Source organism: Penicillium psychrosexuale (genome assembly GCF_028828465.1).
Source record: "Penicillium psychrosexuale strain IBT 29551 chromosome Unknown utg000004l, whole genome shotgun sequence".
In the NCBI taxonomy this organism is placed as follows: domain Eukaryota; kingdom Fungi; phylum Ascomycota; class Eurotiomycetes; order Eurotiales; family Aspergillaceae; genus Penicillium; species Penicillium psychrosexuale.
Genome location: NW_026643189.1, coordinates 5,246,649 through 5,263,361, shown reverse-complemented (window position 1 = coordinate 5,263,361; position 16,713 = coordinate 5,246,649). Strand labels below are relative to the sequence as shown.

The window sequence follows — 16,713 nt, the reverse complement described above, 5'->3', positions numbered from 1 at the left end:
TGACTATTTTATCCCATGATATATACTTTGATCTTATCTTGACCTGACACTTGACCGCCTAGCTGTTTATCTGTTTAAATACTATGCATTTGACCCCTCGAGAGTACATTACAAAGTATTGTGCCTAGTTCTGCCATACTCTAACAGTTATGAGCCCGGCTTGATCCTTTTATCTGAACTCTTATCTTATCTAATCTTCTTCCATCTGATTTTGCCACCATGACAGAAGTAAAATCCCCAGTTACACTTAGTCAGTAATCTGATTGGCTAGTCTAGTATGCACATATCAGATCAATTGCCGTTAGTTACTGACTATAGGATTATATTAATCTAGAAGAAACAATGACCTAACCGATGCTAACTAAACCCATTCGTCCTGTCTTTGCCGAGACATTTGCAAACAATAAGACGATATTCACTTTGACCAATTATCAACTTTCTCTCTGGCAAGAATTGAGATAAGAATATGAGATTGATTATAAACGATTTAAGACGATTGATAATAGGGCTTGAGCCCTATTCTATACCATCATTAGATCAATCTCAATTAATAATAGATAACTAATTAGCAACGCCACAGCTAGTCGAGATGCTTTATCTACACTATACAATATCTATATACTAACAAATGAATCATATAAACGTCACGTGATATACTAATAGTATGCTTTACAGTAAGGACCATCATGTGATCGATCGATCGAGAAGTGGCTTATAAATTGGGAGAATATTTATACAGAAGCATCCTAAATGGAAATTGCCGAAGCTATAGGATCACATGCTTTATACGACTTTCTTAAAGCTATAGGATCGTTATCCCTATATTTTACTAAGTATTGGACTAATCATTTTACAACACTTAAAGAATCAGGTAGAACATTACCTGATTTCTATTTACTGATTAAAAAATACCGCGATTCTATTCGTCTAAACCTACCAAAGATTGTAATAAAGGTTATACACACCACCTTCCAAGGAAATGACTAAAGCAGTAAAGATCAAAGCAGTAAAGACTAAAGCAGTAAAAACCAGCAGAAAGATCAGATGAAACCGACACGTGATCTCTAATGCCCTTGCTAAGAAGACCTAAAGCAAGGAAACCATATATTTAACAACTACCGCTATATCAATCCTAAGAAGAGACCAAATAATTAGAAAGTATCACCTGATGCAGAAGAACGCTTCGAAAAAGCCTATTAATATAAAGGATTCAATCACATATATTAAAATACCCTAAAAAAGTATACTTCAGACAATAAAAAGAACAAAATAACAATAATAACAACACGATTTAGTGGCTATACCACTACACAAATATAGACATCATGTGACAATCTCTTATATAATCTCTAGGTATTCGACATAGGATCTGATACCCATCTGTGTAATAACATAAGCAAGTTTATCAATTATATACTGAATTCATCCCATGTTTCTGTCGGAGATATAATCACGAAAATTGATAGTTTTAGGACCGTTTTAGTGGAACCCACTGAGTCACCTGATCAAACTGTGTTTGAATTAACAAATGTGGCATATTCCCTAGGTTTTTATCTCAACTTAATATCAGCCGGTTTGGCAGAGAAAGCAGGTATATAGTATAATGGACAAAAAAGCTACCTTAAAAACGATAAAGGAAGCCTTATTTATAAGGTTAAGAAGGATTCTAACCTGATTTTCGTTCAATGGTACCAAGATTCCCTTAATCACCTGATGATATCAAAGATCGATAATGATTCATCTGATCTTATTAACCATATAACTATACTGAATATCTCATATACAACGCGGTCAGCTGATCCTTATATGGCAAGTGGGTCATATGATCTATAGTATGCCCGTTTAGGCCATCCCAACATACAAGTGCTCGACCATCTCGAAAAAGCAGCTAAAAACATCAAAATTGATAAGAATTCAACCCTTTCTTCTTATGAAATATACCTGATTTCCAAGGCAAAAAGATAGATATCCCGTTGACCAATCACAACAGGAGAAAACCTATTTAAAGCTGTTTATTAGGACTTAATTCATATGATAGAAGTATATAATTACTACAGATATATCTCTTATCTGATCGATCCTATGACTAAATACTAGATTTCGTCTAATCTTAGTCGCAAGGATCAGGTGACAGATGCAGTTCGGATGAAATTTGCCCTTATTAACACCCAATTTGACATCAGACCAAAGGTTTTACATTATGACAGAGACAGGAATTTGCTCCTATTCCTCGTAGAATATGAAGAAAAAGGAATTGAAGTTCACGTGACCCTACCTTATCAACCTAAGCAAAATGGCTATACCGAGAGGTCAGGTACTTTGATCTTAATTATGGCGCGTACCATGCTTATTAATGCCAATTTACCTGTATATTTATGGCCTGAGGCAGTCAATACTGCCGTTTATATCTAGAATAGGCTCCCTAATAAGCAGCTGAACTAGATATCCCCCTAATAAGCGCTGGTTAGCCGAATGGCAATACCCCCAGTTTATATGGCGATGATCCTATCTTTGTCAAATATCAGGATTTATGGTTGTAAGACGTACGTTCGAATCCTATTAATACCACGCTTATTTAAAATGAGCGCACGTGTATAGATCGGCTATCTTATCGGATATGATGTATCCAATATATGGCGTATTTAGATACCCTAATCTAGGAAGATTATACACACACGTGACGTCGTCTTCGACAAAATAAGCTTCTATACCCTAGAACGGGAGATCAATATTCCGGTGGTAAACGAGACCAATGAAGTGATCTTAACACTGATTTAGTCTGAATTCGACTAACTGATTGATAAAATTGAGGTTACTAAAGAAATCGACATACTAGATAAAACATACGACGAATAAGCAGAAGACTAATTAATGACTAAGGCATCCGAACAGCCTGAGGCAGAAGAAGTAGAACCAGACGAAATCCTTAGCGATCAGCCTATTATACCATCGGAAAGCATTGACGATTAACCACATGACGATGGTCTAATGGTATTCATTGACAATTCTAATTATAATAGAGATGATTATATATCTCTAAAACGACCATTCTTACCAAACGACGACGACAAAGAATCACCTAATAAGAAACATCGGACAAATCTGATTCTAAGCTATTTGCGCGCGTTTTCAACAGCATTACTCTCTTAACCAAAGAAGATACCGGTTAACAGTTTGCCAAAAGAACCAGACAACTGGTTAGAAGTGCAAGTTCATGCCCATAAAGCTGAATAGTACCATGTAATATAAGTTAAATACAATAAGCTGAATGAGATGAATGCTTAGACGCCTGAGAAAACTGATTATATGACACAATTACATTCGTCTGAATATGGAGATATATCTTAGAATACCTGCCCTAGGCATCAAATTCTTCTAATCCGATGGGTATTCAAATATAAATCAGACGAAAACGGCTTTTTAACATGGTTTAAAGCTCGTATTTATGTTTGTGGCGACCTTCAGATTATTGAAGATAAAGAAGATATTAGGGCTATAACCCTAGCAGCCTATACTCTGCGTACATTACTAGCAATAGCAGCTACATTTGATCTAGAAACCTTCTAAATGGACGCAGTGAATGCATTTCTTAATAGCTCCCTTTCACCCTATCTATACTGCTAGTTTCCACCGGGTTACCGACGACAAGGGTATGTTTTATAACTAAACCAAGCTCTTTATGGCTTACAAATCTTGCCACGTTTATAGGAAGAAACGATTAAATTGAAGCTTATTAAGATAGGCTTTCATCCTATTCCTGAAGACCCATACCTTTTCTTAGACAGAAAGGTCATATTAATGATCTTTATTGACGATCTTCTTGGTATATACCTTGCAAAACACCAAAAACATGCTGAATTCGTTAGAAATCGTCTTTATCAGAGCTTTAAGATGAAAGACTGTGGCGAATTGACCCAATTTATCGGCATACATGTGATCAGAAACCGGATAAAACGAAAAATCTGGTTGAATCAAGATACATATATTAAGAAGATATCCCACCGATTCCATCTGACTAATAGGAAGCCACTAAAAATACCACTTCCTAGTGAAAATCTTGCTCATATACCTGACTATAAAGCTCATTTACAGCTAATCCAGCACTACTAATCATTGGTAGGATCAATTGGTTTTGCTGCGATTATAACACGACCCGACGTTGCTTTCGTATATCAGATACTTTCTCAATGGCTAATAAAGCCAGAAAGAAGTTATGTAATCGCTACAGAGTAAACAATCTCATACCTTTATGGGACAAGATATCATTCCATTAAATTTGACGGGTCATGTGATCCACCATATATCTTTCGAGCAGCTTCAGATGCAAGCTTTGCTAACAATATTGGACGAAAAAGCTCGTAAGGCTTCATTTTCACCCTATTTAGTGGTCTAATTGATTAGTTAGCGAGAAAACAGCGAGTTGTTACGACATTAATAACGGAAGCTGAATTAGTTGTACTTTCTGAAGCAGCTAAACACCTTCTTTAGATGAAAAGACTACTCAATTCAATTGAATTCAACGCCTAACACGATCTAATATTATCATGTAATAATAAGCAAACAATTGATCTGATGACAAAATCCAATTTGCTATATCAGACGAAACTGCGTCACGTGGATATCAACAAACACTGGTTACGAGAAAAGGTAAGAAATAGAGATATATATCTCCAATGGATTCCGATAAACACTATGATTGCCGACGGATTAACGAAACACCTTTCGTCCCAAAAATACCTCGAATTCTTGAACCAGCTGAATTTAAGACGATTGCCTAATCGGGTAACCGAATTCGACAATATTTGATCTGTTCTTTCTTTCCTATTTTATCCCATGTTTGCAGCTTTTGACTAAGGTCAAAATCTAAAGGGGTGTGTTGGAATAATATATGTTCCTATTTTAATAATATAATTGATGATGTCATTGATTGCTTACTTTATTATATCCTATCTTACTTTATTACATCCCATCTTGCTTTATTATATCTGAAGAGAAGTCATGATTCATCTGAAGAGAAGTCATGAATCATCTAATCTTTGATTTACCAAGTTATCCGCGATGTTTGATTACTATAAGAAAGCCCTAAATTGTACTGAATATTAGTTAGACAAATTGACTATTTCATCCCATGATATATACTTTGATCTCATCTTGACCTGACACTTGACCGCCTAGCTGTTTATCTATTTAAATACTACGCATTTGACCCCTCGAGAGTACATTACAAAGCATTATGCCTAGTTCTGCCACACTCCAACAAAAAGCGTTATCTTAGGAGCTATACCTTTAATATTCTAGAGCTTATAGATAAGATATAGAATAGAGCTATAATAGTTACCCTATAGGGCCTCTCCTTTAAGGGTAAAACTATTACCTTAATAGAAGAAGTAGTTACTAAATTATAACGTTAAGATAGGGAGAAAGTATACTAACTATTAGCTTAGCTACTAGGAATTTTATTAGGAAACCACAATTATATAGAATAGCTCCTCTATAAATTACTATAATTTATTAATAAAGAAAGGCTATAGGAAGGATAGGAGAATTTCAATAAATTTTAGGACTAGTAGAGGAAGGCTATTAATATCTAAGAATATAAGTAGGCCTACTAGGCCTATATCGATAGGGTATAATAGAGGGCTATTACCTAATAAGGTAATCGAAATATATAGGCTCTATTTAGATACCTTATAATAAAAACTATAGCCGAAGAAGTTAGTAAGTTTATTATAGTAAGGATTAGCTACTAAGATCTAAGGCTTACTATTAATAATAAGATTATATAGCGCTAGAGCTATTAGAAAAGGGATATCTACTCCTACCTAGTTATTACTTAGGGAGATCTTAGATAGGTATTTATTAGGAAGATAGTAACCCCTTTAAAATATAAGGAACTATAGGATCTAAATATATAGGTTAATAATAATAGGTTTTACTATAAGGCTAGATCTAAAAGAGATCTTCTAGATATAGATAATAAGGTACCTAATAAATTAGAGAGTAAACTTAGTAAGCTTAATAGTTAATAGTTTTCTAATTATAAATATAAAGATAAAGATAAGGGTACTAGGGATAATAAGGTTACTAAAAATAAAGATAGTGATATAGAGGACCCTTTACTTCTTTATTAGAATAATATTACTATCGCTATAACTAGAACCTAGATAAGAAGAGCTAGACTATATATCTACTATAAATAAGAGAACCTAAAGATAACTATTAATAGTATCCTAAATAAACTATAGGGAAAGTTAGAAAGGGAAGTATTAGTAGTACTAAGACTTATCGGTAGATATATATATAATGATTTTAGCCTAGATACTATTTACTAGAACTATACTATAAAGCTTATAGAAATACTATATATATATAGTAATATAAAAAGCTATAGGGGTCTTATAAGGTAACTCAGCTATACCTATAGTTACCTTAAAGATTAAGATAACCTCCGAAGGGACTATATAGAATGGTTCTATAAAGTAAAAGTAGATAAGACCCTAACTATCTACTAAAATAATATAGTACCTAATATTCCCCTTATTATATCTTTTAATAATATACCCTAGCTATTATTTATAAGTCTTTATAAAAGGATTATACCTAGATATTAATTCGACCCCTATATCCTCTACTAGAGTATAGTTAGAGATAGTAGTATAGTACTACCATAGCTTTTCGGCTAGCTAAGAGAGAATTTTAATAGTATATACCCTAGCGGGATCCTACTACTAATTTATAATAAATTTAATATATATAAGTACTATTATACTACCTACTATAGTAGACCTTACCTTAGGTAGTTATAGAATATATAGTATAGCTTAATATAGTAAGTAGTTAAATAAGACCCTACCTACTATACCTATTATATATTTTTCTAACTAGATTATATATAGAAACTAGTCTCATTTCCCTACTATATTAAGAGTATAATACCTAGGGAAAGGATATACTTCTAATATATTAATATAAATATAAAGGACTAGATCGAAATAGGAAGAGCTAGGTCTATCTTCTAAGGATCAGTTTTACTAGATAATAAAGACTATAGAAACTATACTATAATTTTACCTAGTATATAGCGCTATCTTACTACTTAATAGACTAATCTTTAGTAGTAGGCTACTATAGACCCTACTAGCGAAAAGGTTACTAATAGATTTATTTATTAGATTAACCCCTTAATATAGATAGTAGCGGATATTAGGAAGTACTAGATAGACTAGGTTAATTAAGTCTACTAAGTAGGGGATATATAACTATCCTTACCTACTCTTCTATATAGATTAATAGGGCTAGTAACTATATAGAGATAGACTATTTTACTATAGTTTATATAAATCTAGGATAATTATTTAATATTAGATACTCCTAAATCTAGTTCCTAGGAAGACTTATCTATTACCTATAGGGAGCTAATAAATACTAAGAGGATACCCTCTAGTCTTACTAGTTAATAGTATAGCTATATTCCCTTCCCTTTCCTAGCTACCATTTACTTCTATACTCAGTCTACTATCTTATAAGGATTAATAGTATAGACTAAGTAGAGTACTCCGGTAGTAATCTTAGAACTTAATATACTATTTAGAGAAAACGAAGCAGCCGCTATAGTATATATCTAGGACTAGAGGGTAAAGGTATAGTGGGAATATATAAGGTTATTTAATATAATATAAGAGATAGAAGAGAAGGTTTTTAGGATAAATTCTTTCTTTCGGAGACATTATCTAGGTCTTCTGCCTAAAGCGGGCGGCTATAATAATAATATAGATACTAAGTTTAAGGTTATTAATAAAGCGATATATTAACTAAGGGACGGTCAATTTCTTAGGGGGGTAGTATATAGTAGGGAAAGTCGGGATACCTAGTTTAGCGGCCTTATCCCTTAGGCAGAGAAAACGAAAGCCTGGTTATAAAGTAGAGTCTCGGGGAGCAGATAGTCTAGAAGGAGCATCACCCCTAAAATAAAAAACAAGTTGCGAGATGTTTATACGCTAGGAGATTATATACTATGGTATAGTCTACATGATCCCTATACTTACTAGCTAATCGTCCTGGATGGTTGGTATTGTTGTGTCGTCCTCGTCTTGCCTGCATGGCCAGGCTGCCCATCGTGTATTTCCCTCTTCACTACGTAGAACCAGGAAGTTCTTCATCTGTCCAAATCGTCTTGCCTAGTTTATTTAGCTGATTAGATAGCGTCTTCTTTTGCCTCTGTCCTCAACATCCGATGCTTTCTTATTTTCATGGCAACATCATGCTAGGAGACTAGAGTCTATAGGGCTAATGCCACACCTCTAAAGACCCAATTTTTTACGCTATAATCATAGAAAGAGCTTTGCGGTTAATTTTTGATTTTCGGGGCCCAGGGAATATAACCTCACCTTTCACTGCCCAAGTGTTGTTTTATGCTACTTCTGATAACCTAAGGAACTGATCCAAGTAATGGTATATTTCTTAATCTTTGGTTATCATTTTAAGATTTTCCCGTTTCTTTATATCCTCCTACACATATATATAGTTCCACTCCATAAAGTCAATAAACATCCCACTCTTAGTAATTATAGAGATGGCGATGGAAAGCAAAAGAGGATAGAGCGACTTATTTGTGCCCCGTACAGTTTCAGTCGAACATTCCTGCTTTCACTCTCCATAAATTCTTCCTCTCTCTTAGAAACAGTTTCCTCATTTCATATCACCACTATTTTACTAGCCGGTACGTTCATTTTCAATGTACTCTATGAACAGGATATACTTCCAACCATCTTGAGATTCAGTTTATGCTCTTAATTTACTCGTCACTTTTGTTCATAAGGATACTGATATCCTTTTTCTAGCTCGTTAACGACCAAAGCAACAATGAAGGTCACGTGGAACGACAAGGCCGATGCCAAGGTAAGTTCACATTTCCCTTCGTTGCCGATTTACCATTGGTTTGTTCCATATCCTTGATAGTCTTGGTGATCGCCTTGAGCCGCAGTCGCCTTACAGCCTTGACTTGGACGTTGGTGTGACCCGTGACGGCGATGGTTTAACTCCAATGTTTTTATATTGGCCTAGCTGTCTCGACATCCTCGTTGTGTTTCAATAATTAAGCATCATTACCTTCAGTTACTGGCCGGCATACTCGCCACAAATCCTACCCCGATTGATTTTAATGCTCTTGCTGAGTATATGGGTGATGGTTAGTGCTACTCTGAGAACCCCCAAGTCCCATACTGCAGTCTTTACTCGGACTGTAGCGCATATTGTTTATGTTATGCACTTTATTTATGGCTGTCACCGAACTAAATTCATTTCCACTGATCCTCTCCCATTTGATCTCTGCCATACACAATTTAACTTGGAAATATGTTTCAATCGCTATACCCTCTTCCCAACATCTTTCGGGCTAATAAAGGAACTATGCTAAGCTAGACTTATAGGAGTCACAGCCTGCGCCATCCGGCACCGGGTAGCTCGCCTTCGGGCTAAGGCTGCAGAGATGAATGATGGCAGTGGCACCTCTTCCCCTGCTTCGCCCGTGACCAGGAAGCGCCAGCGCAGGACTCCAAAGAAGTCTGCAAAGGCCGCACCCGCAAAGCACAAGGATGCTGATAACGAATCTGGCGGAGAAGACCCAGTTCCCGAGGACGAAGAAATCGACGGTGAAGATGCCACTGACAAGAAGTGCAAAATAAAGCACGAGGAGACTGAAGAGTAAGTCTCTGTAATCTGTGATGATACCGATGGAAATTTAGAGTACTGATTTTGTTTGATCGAGGACCTTCTTCCTTGACGGTATCATCAAAGAGGACGAAGATTCCTCGGACCTCTGAACGCCATCACCGCGACTCTTCACAGAGAAGCCATAACGCGTCGACGTGGTGAAGGTGTCAGCATGGAGATAGTATCTGGATTTTAGCTGGGGGAGTTTTCCAGAATCTCAAAATCAGCAAGAATTAGGATATGCAATTGAACAATTCAGAAGGGGTCATGATCAGATGGATTTACAGCGAATAGCAATGAGCTCGGCTATTTGTCTCCTTACTCGCAATAAAATACTTTTACTGATCCCAGCCATTATCCCTTTAACTTTGTACGACAAGAACAGGATAAAAGTAGACGACAAAAAAAGTCGGCTGTCAATTCAGCTATGTCCTTCGGCGCAATCCAAATAAATGGGCACCAGGCTTTTTTTTGTATTTTTTTCTTTTTTCCCCCATCACCTCACGGTGGAAACAAACCGAGTTGTTCATCAACCTTTTTTTTTGGCTTTTTCCTTTTTTTCTGACGACCGGGTCACACGCATTGTTGGGGAATAATAAAGCACCCCACAAGAAACAAGGAGACCCAACGTCAAGTAAAACGCAAATTCGAATATTGACCACGGGCGTTCAAGGCACCGAAACCTCAGGCGGCTGACGTGAATCCACCTTGAAAATGACCATTGAGCTACTTGAGCTGGTCATCTGAGTAGGCGTCCTCCTCGTTGTACTCGGTCCATTCAGGATCGACCTTTTTGTTGTCGCCATCGGGGGATCCCTCCTTGAGGTTCCACTGAAGAAGGGGGGCGAGACCCTCCAGGCCAGTTTCCTGCTTGATAGCGGACTCATCGAGAGAATGCTCGTGCTTCGCAGGCAGTTCTTCCTCTTCCCTGACATTAACTTGGTCTTCATCGGCGATGGCGTTCTTTGTGACGCGCTTGCGCTTGCGGGAAGAGCCAGCAGGAGTAGGGGTATCATTGGCCTTTTTGCGAGGGGCGCGCTTCTTTGGGGTAACCGGGCTAGAGGGTCCAGACGCCGCCGCGACACTGCCATTACGAACGTTCTCCCTGATTTTGTTGAGACGTTCCTTGAGAGCACGAGGTGTCGGCCTGTGATCCTCGTCCTCGACGGCTGATCAAATGTTAGATTGAACATTTTCAGTGGTATAAAAATTAGTTGTGGCTGCAGAACGAAAGACTTACGCCAGGCCTCGGCAACCTTGGCCACATCGACACTCAAGTCATGGGTCTCGAGGATTTTGGCAAGGAGCTTTGTTTGTCAGTCACAATTGTCATTGCCAGATATGCATGCAGTCCATGAACATAGAAAGTCCCAGCAGACTTAGAATGGGGAAAGAATCTTGAAAAAGACAAGGAAAGACTTTCGCAAACATGAATTTGTCCAAGCAGCTGGGGATGATCAAAGCAAAAGTCAATCTGAAAGGCATTTGATAAGGTCATACAAGAAAGTATGAATATCCACATCCCTCCTTAGACAAAAGCCCAGGGCAATTCAAAAGTCATAGCGAAGTGAAAAAGAAACTCACAGTTTGGTCAGCGATCGAATCCCACTTCACTTTACCCATCTTGGCGGTATGAACAGTTTGCGGTAGATAGTATGGCAGAATAAATGTAAGCTTGATATGATTCAAATGCAAGTCGGTTATGTTCTCGTGAATGAATAAGAATGGTTCTGAGTTGCGTTGGGTGGAAGAGAGGAAGAGGAGGAGGAAGATCCGAGCAAACAATTTAAAGGTATCAGATTAACGCGACTGGCCGTGGATTCTCGGCGCTTAGTCGTCGAGACAAACGATACAAACGAACCTACGCGGACGATGCGACTTCACACGTATGATTTCAAGTAGAAATCTATCTTAGTTGTGTAGATACACTGCATAGTGGTTATCCAACGTTGGTCGCCCATGATGCCCATGGATTAAAATCTAGATGTACATGGATACAGTATGTAGCTTCTACAGTTCTTCGTTTGTCAGTATTTACAATTATGTTTACCCAACCTAGGATCTGCCAACTTAGGAGAACTATATAGTGCAGTGGTGGATTCCAGTATATGATGACTAAGCGGCACCCTAACGCAGACACCTTCCACTTCTCTTCTTGGTAGTCGCATGGTGTTCTCCTCTCTAGTATCCTACTACTCCCAGTGACGACTCGGCTCTCATACCTTTTTCGCAGGCAGGGCTGTCAGTGCCCCTGCTTTCCCCGTTGCAGGGTCCGCTCTTCAATAGATGTCTAAACAGGAGCCCTAACGCTAGCCTCGATTAGGCAATATATACATGCAACGCTAGAGGATCCACCAACGGCGTAGATCAACCTCTGTAGGTAGATCTGTAATTCTAACGGTCCTGTAGGAAATTGGAAACTACCTTCATTAAAATAGAAGAACAACTGATCTGTCTGATTTGGAGGGGGATAACTATGTAGGTGGCTATTATGGCGGGAGGGAATGATTTGTCCTCAGTTCCTCGTTTGGTCTGTCACACATCGCTCTGATCTCTAAACAATATTCATATGCGACATTATATTATTCCAGTCATTCCTCTAGGCATCTCTAGGCCCGTTCATTTTGCGACACGTCTTCTCATAATCCGAGTTGGGGCCAGTGGTAAGTCATCTTGCCCAGTTAAGTCTGGCGACGCAAGAAGATGGTTGCTGACTTTATTCACTCCATGCTTAGATATTGCTGAATCACGGGCGTGCTTCTCCGGCTCATTTTTCTCAACTGACTCGCGGATGCGGTTGAATCCAGCAGGGTTTCGTTTACCCGGATAACTGGGCTGCACATTTTCATAAGCTCCAGAGGAGCCGGACAAAGGGTCGGGGCCAGACTCGACTATTCCATCAGCGGGAGAGGCTAGCTCGTGATGCAATCGTTTGGAGACAAGTTTGGTACGTCTCATTGTCGAAGGAGATCGGTGACGGTATTTAGGCTGCGATACACGTTGGGGCGATGTTGATCGAGTGCGAGGCTGGGATATGAGAAGGGATTCGAGGTTCCGACTGGTGTCTTGGGTTGGCTCTGTAACACCCGGGCTTCTTTCGATTTGAGACAACCCCAGGGTATTCGAACCCTGCGGGTGCAGGGAAGGCCTTTGTGGCAGCGTGGGTTGTTTCCTGTCGTATGAATTCTGCTCCGATAGGGATTGATGAGAAATATCTTGATGATTAGGCTCTATCACCAATTCCTCAATCTGGAGCTTGCTAGCATGAGAAGCATCCAGTCGCTGGTCAACTTCTGGAGACTTCTGCCGCCAACCTGCAGCCCGCCGCTTCACAGACAACCATGAATACTCGCGACCGGTCTCCTCATGAAATCGTGACGCGAGATCCAGCCAGAACTTTTTTGCTGGCAGCTCGCCATTGGACACGGTGGGCAATTTTTGTTCATAGAGTCTTTTCAGAACGCCCTCTTGCGCAAGTGTAAGTTTCTTGCCACGGCCCGTGCTGGGGCGGTGATCGACTACTATATCATTGAGCTTGGTCCCACGGGCTGACGCAAAATCCATTGAGGACATCGCTGGAGCCGGTGCCGAGTTGTGGGGTCTTTGCTTTGATTGACGATCATCTGGTCTTGTTCATGGGGACGTCACGCTGCCACCCGGTCGGATCAATTGACTTGAATTCAAATGGATAGCCCACTGGACCCACAGATCAAGGAGATTAAGAATGCCAGTGGCTAGATTCGAGCCGAAGGGAGCGTGGATGACACTGGAAGTGGGTCGGAAAGATCGGAGGCGCGTCGCGTGTCGCGTCGCGTTTACCCCGCGTTTTCGACACGGGCACGTGATCATCCCAAATTGATTGCTCCGCATAGGTTTCAATTCTATTTAGCACAATCTCGAGCACATTTCCACTCATGAAGAGTGTTGCGGGGGACTCCGACTGGTGATAAAATTGGCTTTGGACCTGGAGATGAGGATAACTCAACACACAATATAGCAGCTCGAGCGCTTGTGTACAGAATATCAGCAGCGTCCTTGATCAGCTTCAGACCATGTGAACAAGCTTAGCATCTGTGGGGTCTTCTTCAACATGGACATTCAGATTCAATGTGAGGGGTATATACGTATATGCCAACGATTTGAACATGTGTCACTCAATAAGCACTCTCGAGAATACCTCAACGCCAATAGACAAGTAAAATTTCATGTGATCAACATTCGTCAACTCAGAGATCAAATCTGTCGGACCACCTAATGGCAAAGCTGAATCCATTGTGCAATAATATCCTCCATGTCATGCGCAATACCCCACTGTGAAGACAAGCACCGGAAAAGCTTTTGCATAGAGTTGAGCTCATAAAGCAGATTCCTGACGACGCCACCAATAGGAAGTGGAAGAGAGGAAGACCTATTTCCATTCTCGACGAAGCGCTTCGTCTCCGAGCCAGATCGAGGTCGGATATCCTCGTCGCCCAGGTTGAGATCCGAATGCGATAGCAATGCATCTTGCCAAACGATGTTGCGAGGCAAATTCACAGTGGCGACTCCTGCGAGTGAAAGGACAACGTATATTGTCGCTGCTGCAAACAAGGAGCTAGGCATATGCACGACATGCGCGCGGCCACGTGGTAATTGCTCCACGATATCTTGAATGGCGACCGCATGGAGGACGGCCCGCCGCGCGTCTTCTGAATTAGCCCATTTGATTAGATCGAAGCCCGGGCGGACGGTTCCACATCCACCGGAGATGTGTTGGATGATGTTGTAGCGCGAGCAGACGTGGCGGGAGAGGACGGTCGAGTTGATCATTGTATCTAGGCAGACTGTGTGCCAACGCAGGAGAATTTCGAGTCTCTCTGCTGCGGTGAAGTGAATGCTCATGGATATTGTCTCGTGGACTTGAGCTAGAGCTCGGCGGACGTCGGATTGGCTAGGAACTCCTACGGCTAGTTCATTGTCATCAAAATTGGAGATCAAGGACTGGAGCCCTTCTAGCACCACACGCAGTGCGAAGGCAGAGAAATGGTACTCTAGAGTCCGGAAGCTTCCCACCGGTGGGAAAAGGGAGCGGAAAATTGTCCTAAATGAGGACTGATCCGGCTTTTGGGGGTACATGTGGGCCAACCATTCATCGGCAGTGCCGGCATCAAAGACTTCCTCGCTACTCGGGAGGGTGAGGGGGTTTCCCACATGACGAGAGGAGGCACCATCGCTGGACGTTTGATCCACGAGCCCGTCCAGGACGTAGTAGGCTAACAGGGTGCGTTGCTGGATCTCCCGCGCAGCCCAGATTCGCCACTGGTGTTCTTTTTCTGCAGCGGGAGCATTCATCGAGGGCAGGTTGTCCATTGAGTATGGCTCGCTGTCGTACATCCCACAGTGTCTTGCCCATAAGAAGCCCAGTGGATGAAATACCTGGCTGATGGTTCTAATTGCCCGGTTCTTGGATAGCGCCCCATAGATCTGACCCAGTAGTGCTGTGATCATCAACTGAACTCCCTTGCAGGCATCATAGGGTCCATTGTGTGTGATCAGGGACTGCCATGAAGTTGAAATTGCGGTATGTGCTAGGTGCCATAGGGCTTCGCCTTTTAAAACCGAGTCCTTGGGGCCTAGGTACAAAGAGCCAATGGCGATGGCATTAAGGAGGAGAGCATGCGTGCATTCTCGGAAAACAAAAGTTGCACGATGCAATATTGGGAATGTGGGAATGAAGCGGGCGAAGAACATGTGGAGACACTCGTCGAGGAAGACCGAGGTGATGGACATGGATTTGACGGCGGCGGTAACACTCGATGACTAGGGAAATAAAGTGTCAGTTTCGATCAAATCTCGGTGCAATATGTCTTATGATCAAAGTTTTCAACAACCCTAGTTTACTCATCTGGCAAAATGCAACGCTCAACTCACCGAGCTCGTGACCATCTCTGTGACATCTCGCACTGCTTGATGCCCTCCACCAGACAGTATCGCCCCGACAGAAGACCTACGGTCATCGAATGAATTCGGGGACCCAAAATCCATGCCATTCATATCCTGCACGACAGGTGGAAAAGGCAAGGTACCAAGCGGAATTTGCCATTGATCTGTCGTATCCGAGGACATTAAGCTCTGAAACAAGTTTTCCGAATCAGGCCAGACCAACGCGAAGTCCAACTCTGAGTCGACATTATGCATACTCGCATGATCGCCGGAATGGGACTCCTCTAAGGAATGACTCGTTGAAGTTGACACCGGATCAACAGTGGAAGCACTCCTCGTATCCCAAGAAGGGAGAGAATTGAAAGAGGTAGGCTGCGGCGGCAAGTGGACCTCCGAATAGTCATTCTTTGCATTTATAGCACGAACGTGCAGCTTCTCATGCCGAGTAAGAGCATCTTGTCGGGCAAAGGGCCTTCGGCAGTCTTTACAGACATATGGTTTAGATCCCGTGTCTAAGTTTTCCGGTTAGCTGGGCATTGCTTTTTGAACTTTCTGTGGGGATCAAAAATTATTGGGAGCCCTGGTGAAATTGGAACATACGGCAGCGCTCATGTCTCTATAGAGACCCATTAGTTAGCTCGTATCACTTGGCGGTCCCTCCTTCGTGGGGAAGTTTGAGTTGGAGCCAACGTTAGAAGTCTACTCACCCTCAAGTGTTCGGCCTTGGAGAATGCTTTTTGGCATACTCGACAAACTAGTTTCTTGCCTCCTGGCAGTGCAGGCGGCGCCGTCATTATCGCCATTGACGCCATTTTTGTTCGATAAGGAGAAGGGGCAGTAGGAGAGTAAATTGTGGAGAGGTGATTGTGGGGTGTGGCACTGCTTATGCGATCACGGAATTTCATTTTGCCTGCAACCCCAAAGGGAGAGTCAAGTTCAAATATATATTTACTCTAGTTACATGAATTTTGATCTAAGATCAAGCAAATGAAGAAGGTCAACTACCTCATTTTGCAAACCTTCGTGATTTAGAAGAATCTGTGCTCCCAGACTGAGTTCTTATGTTGTAAGATAATACCA

The 16,713-nt window shown here is 40.9% G+C and overlaps 4 protein-coding genes across 4 annotated transcripts; 1 reads left to right on the top strand and 3 right to left on the bottom strand.

The window, feature by feature from the left end:
- Positions 1-8,862: 8,862 nt before the first annotated feature.
- N7518_007887 (uncharacterized protein) lies at positions 8,863-9,706 on the top strand (the record flags this gene model as incomplete). The annotated part of the gene is made up of 3 exons (XM_057188814.1): positions 8,863-8,898; positions 9,115-9,187; positions 9,429-9,706. 3 exons carry the CDS (start codon positions 8,863-8,865, stop codon positions 9,704-9,706), a joined length of 387 nt encoding a protein of 128 aa, XP_057040517.1.
- Positions 9,707-10,437: 731 nt separating this feature from the next.
- On the bottom strand, positions 10,438-11,334 carry N7518_007886 (uncharacterized protein; the record flags this gene model as incomplete). The annotated part of the gene is made up of 3 exons (XM_057188813.1): positions 10,438-10,880; positions 10,952-11,018; positions 11,296-11,334. 3 exons carry the CDS (start codon positions 11,332-11,334, stop codon positions 10,438-10,440), a joined length of 549 nt encoding a protein of 182 aa, XP_057040516.1.
- Positions 11,335-12,330: 996 nt separating this feature from the next.
- Positions 12,331-13,284, bottom strand: N7518_007885 (uncharacterized protein; the record flags this gene model as incomplete). Its single annotated transcript, XM_057188812.1, has 1 exon — positions 12,331-13,284. One exon carries the CDS (start codon positions 13,282-13,284, stop codon positions 12,331-12,333), a length of 954 nt encoding a protein of 317 aa, XP_057040515.1.
- Positions 13,285-13,962: 678 nt separating this feature from the next.
- On the bottom strand, positions 13,963-16,445 carry N7518_007884 (uncharacterized protein; the record flags this gene model as incomplete). Its single annotated transcript, XM_057188811.1, has 4 exons — positions 13,963-15,510; positions 15,622-16,145; positions 16,234-16,249; positions 16,341-16,445. 4 exons carry the CDS (start codon positions 16,443-16,445, stop codon positions 13,963-13,965), a joined length of 2,193 nt encoding a protein of 730 aa, XP_057040514.1.
- Positions 16,446-16,713: the final 268 nt, after the last annotated feature.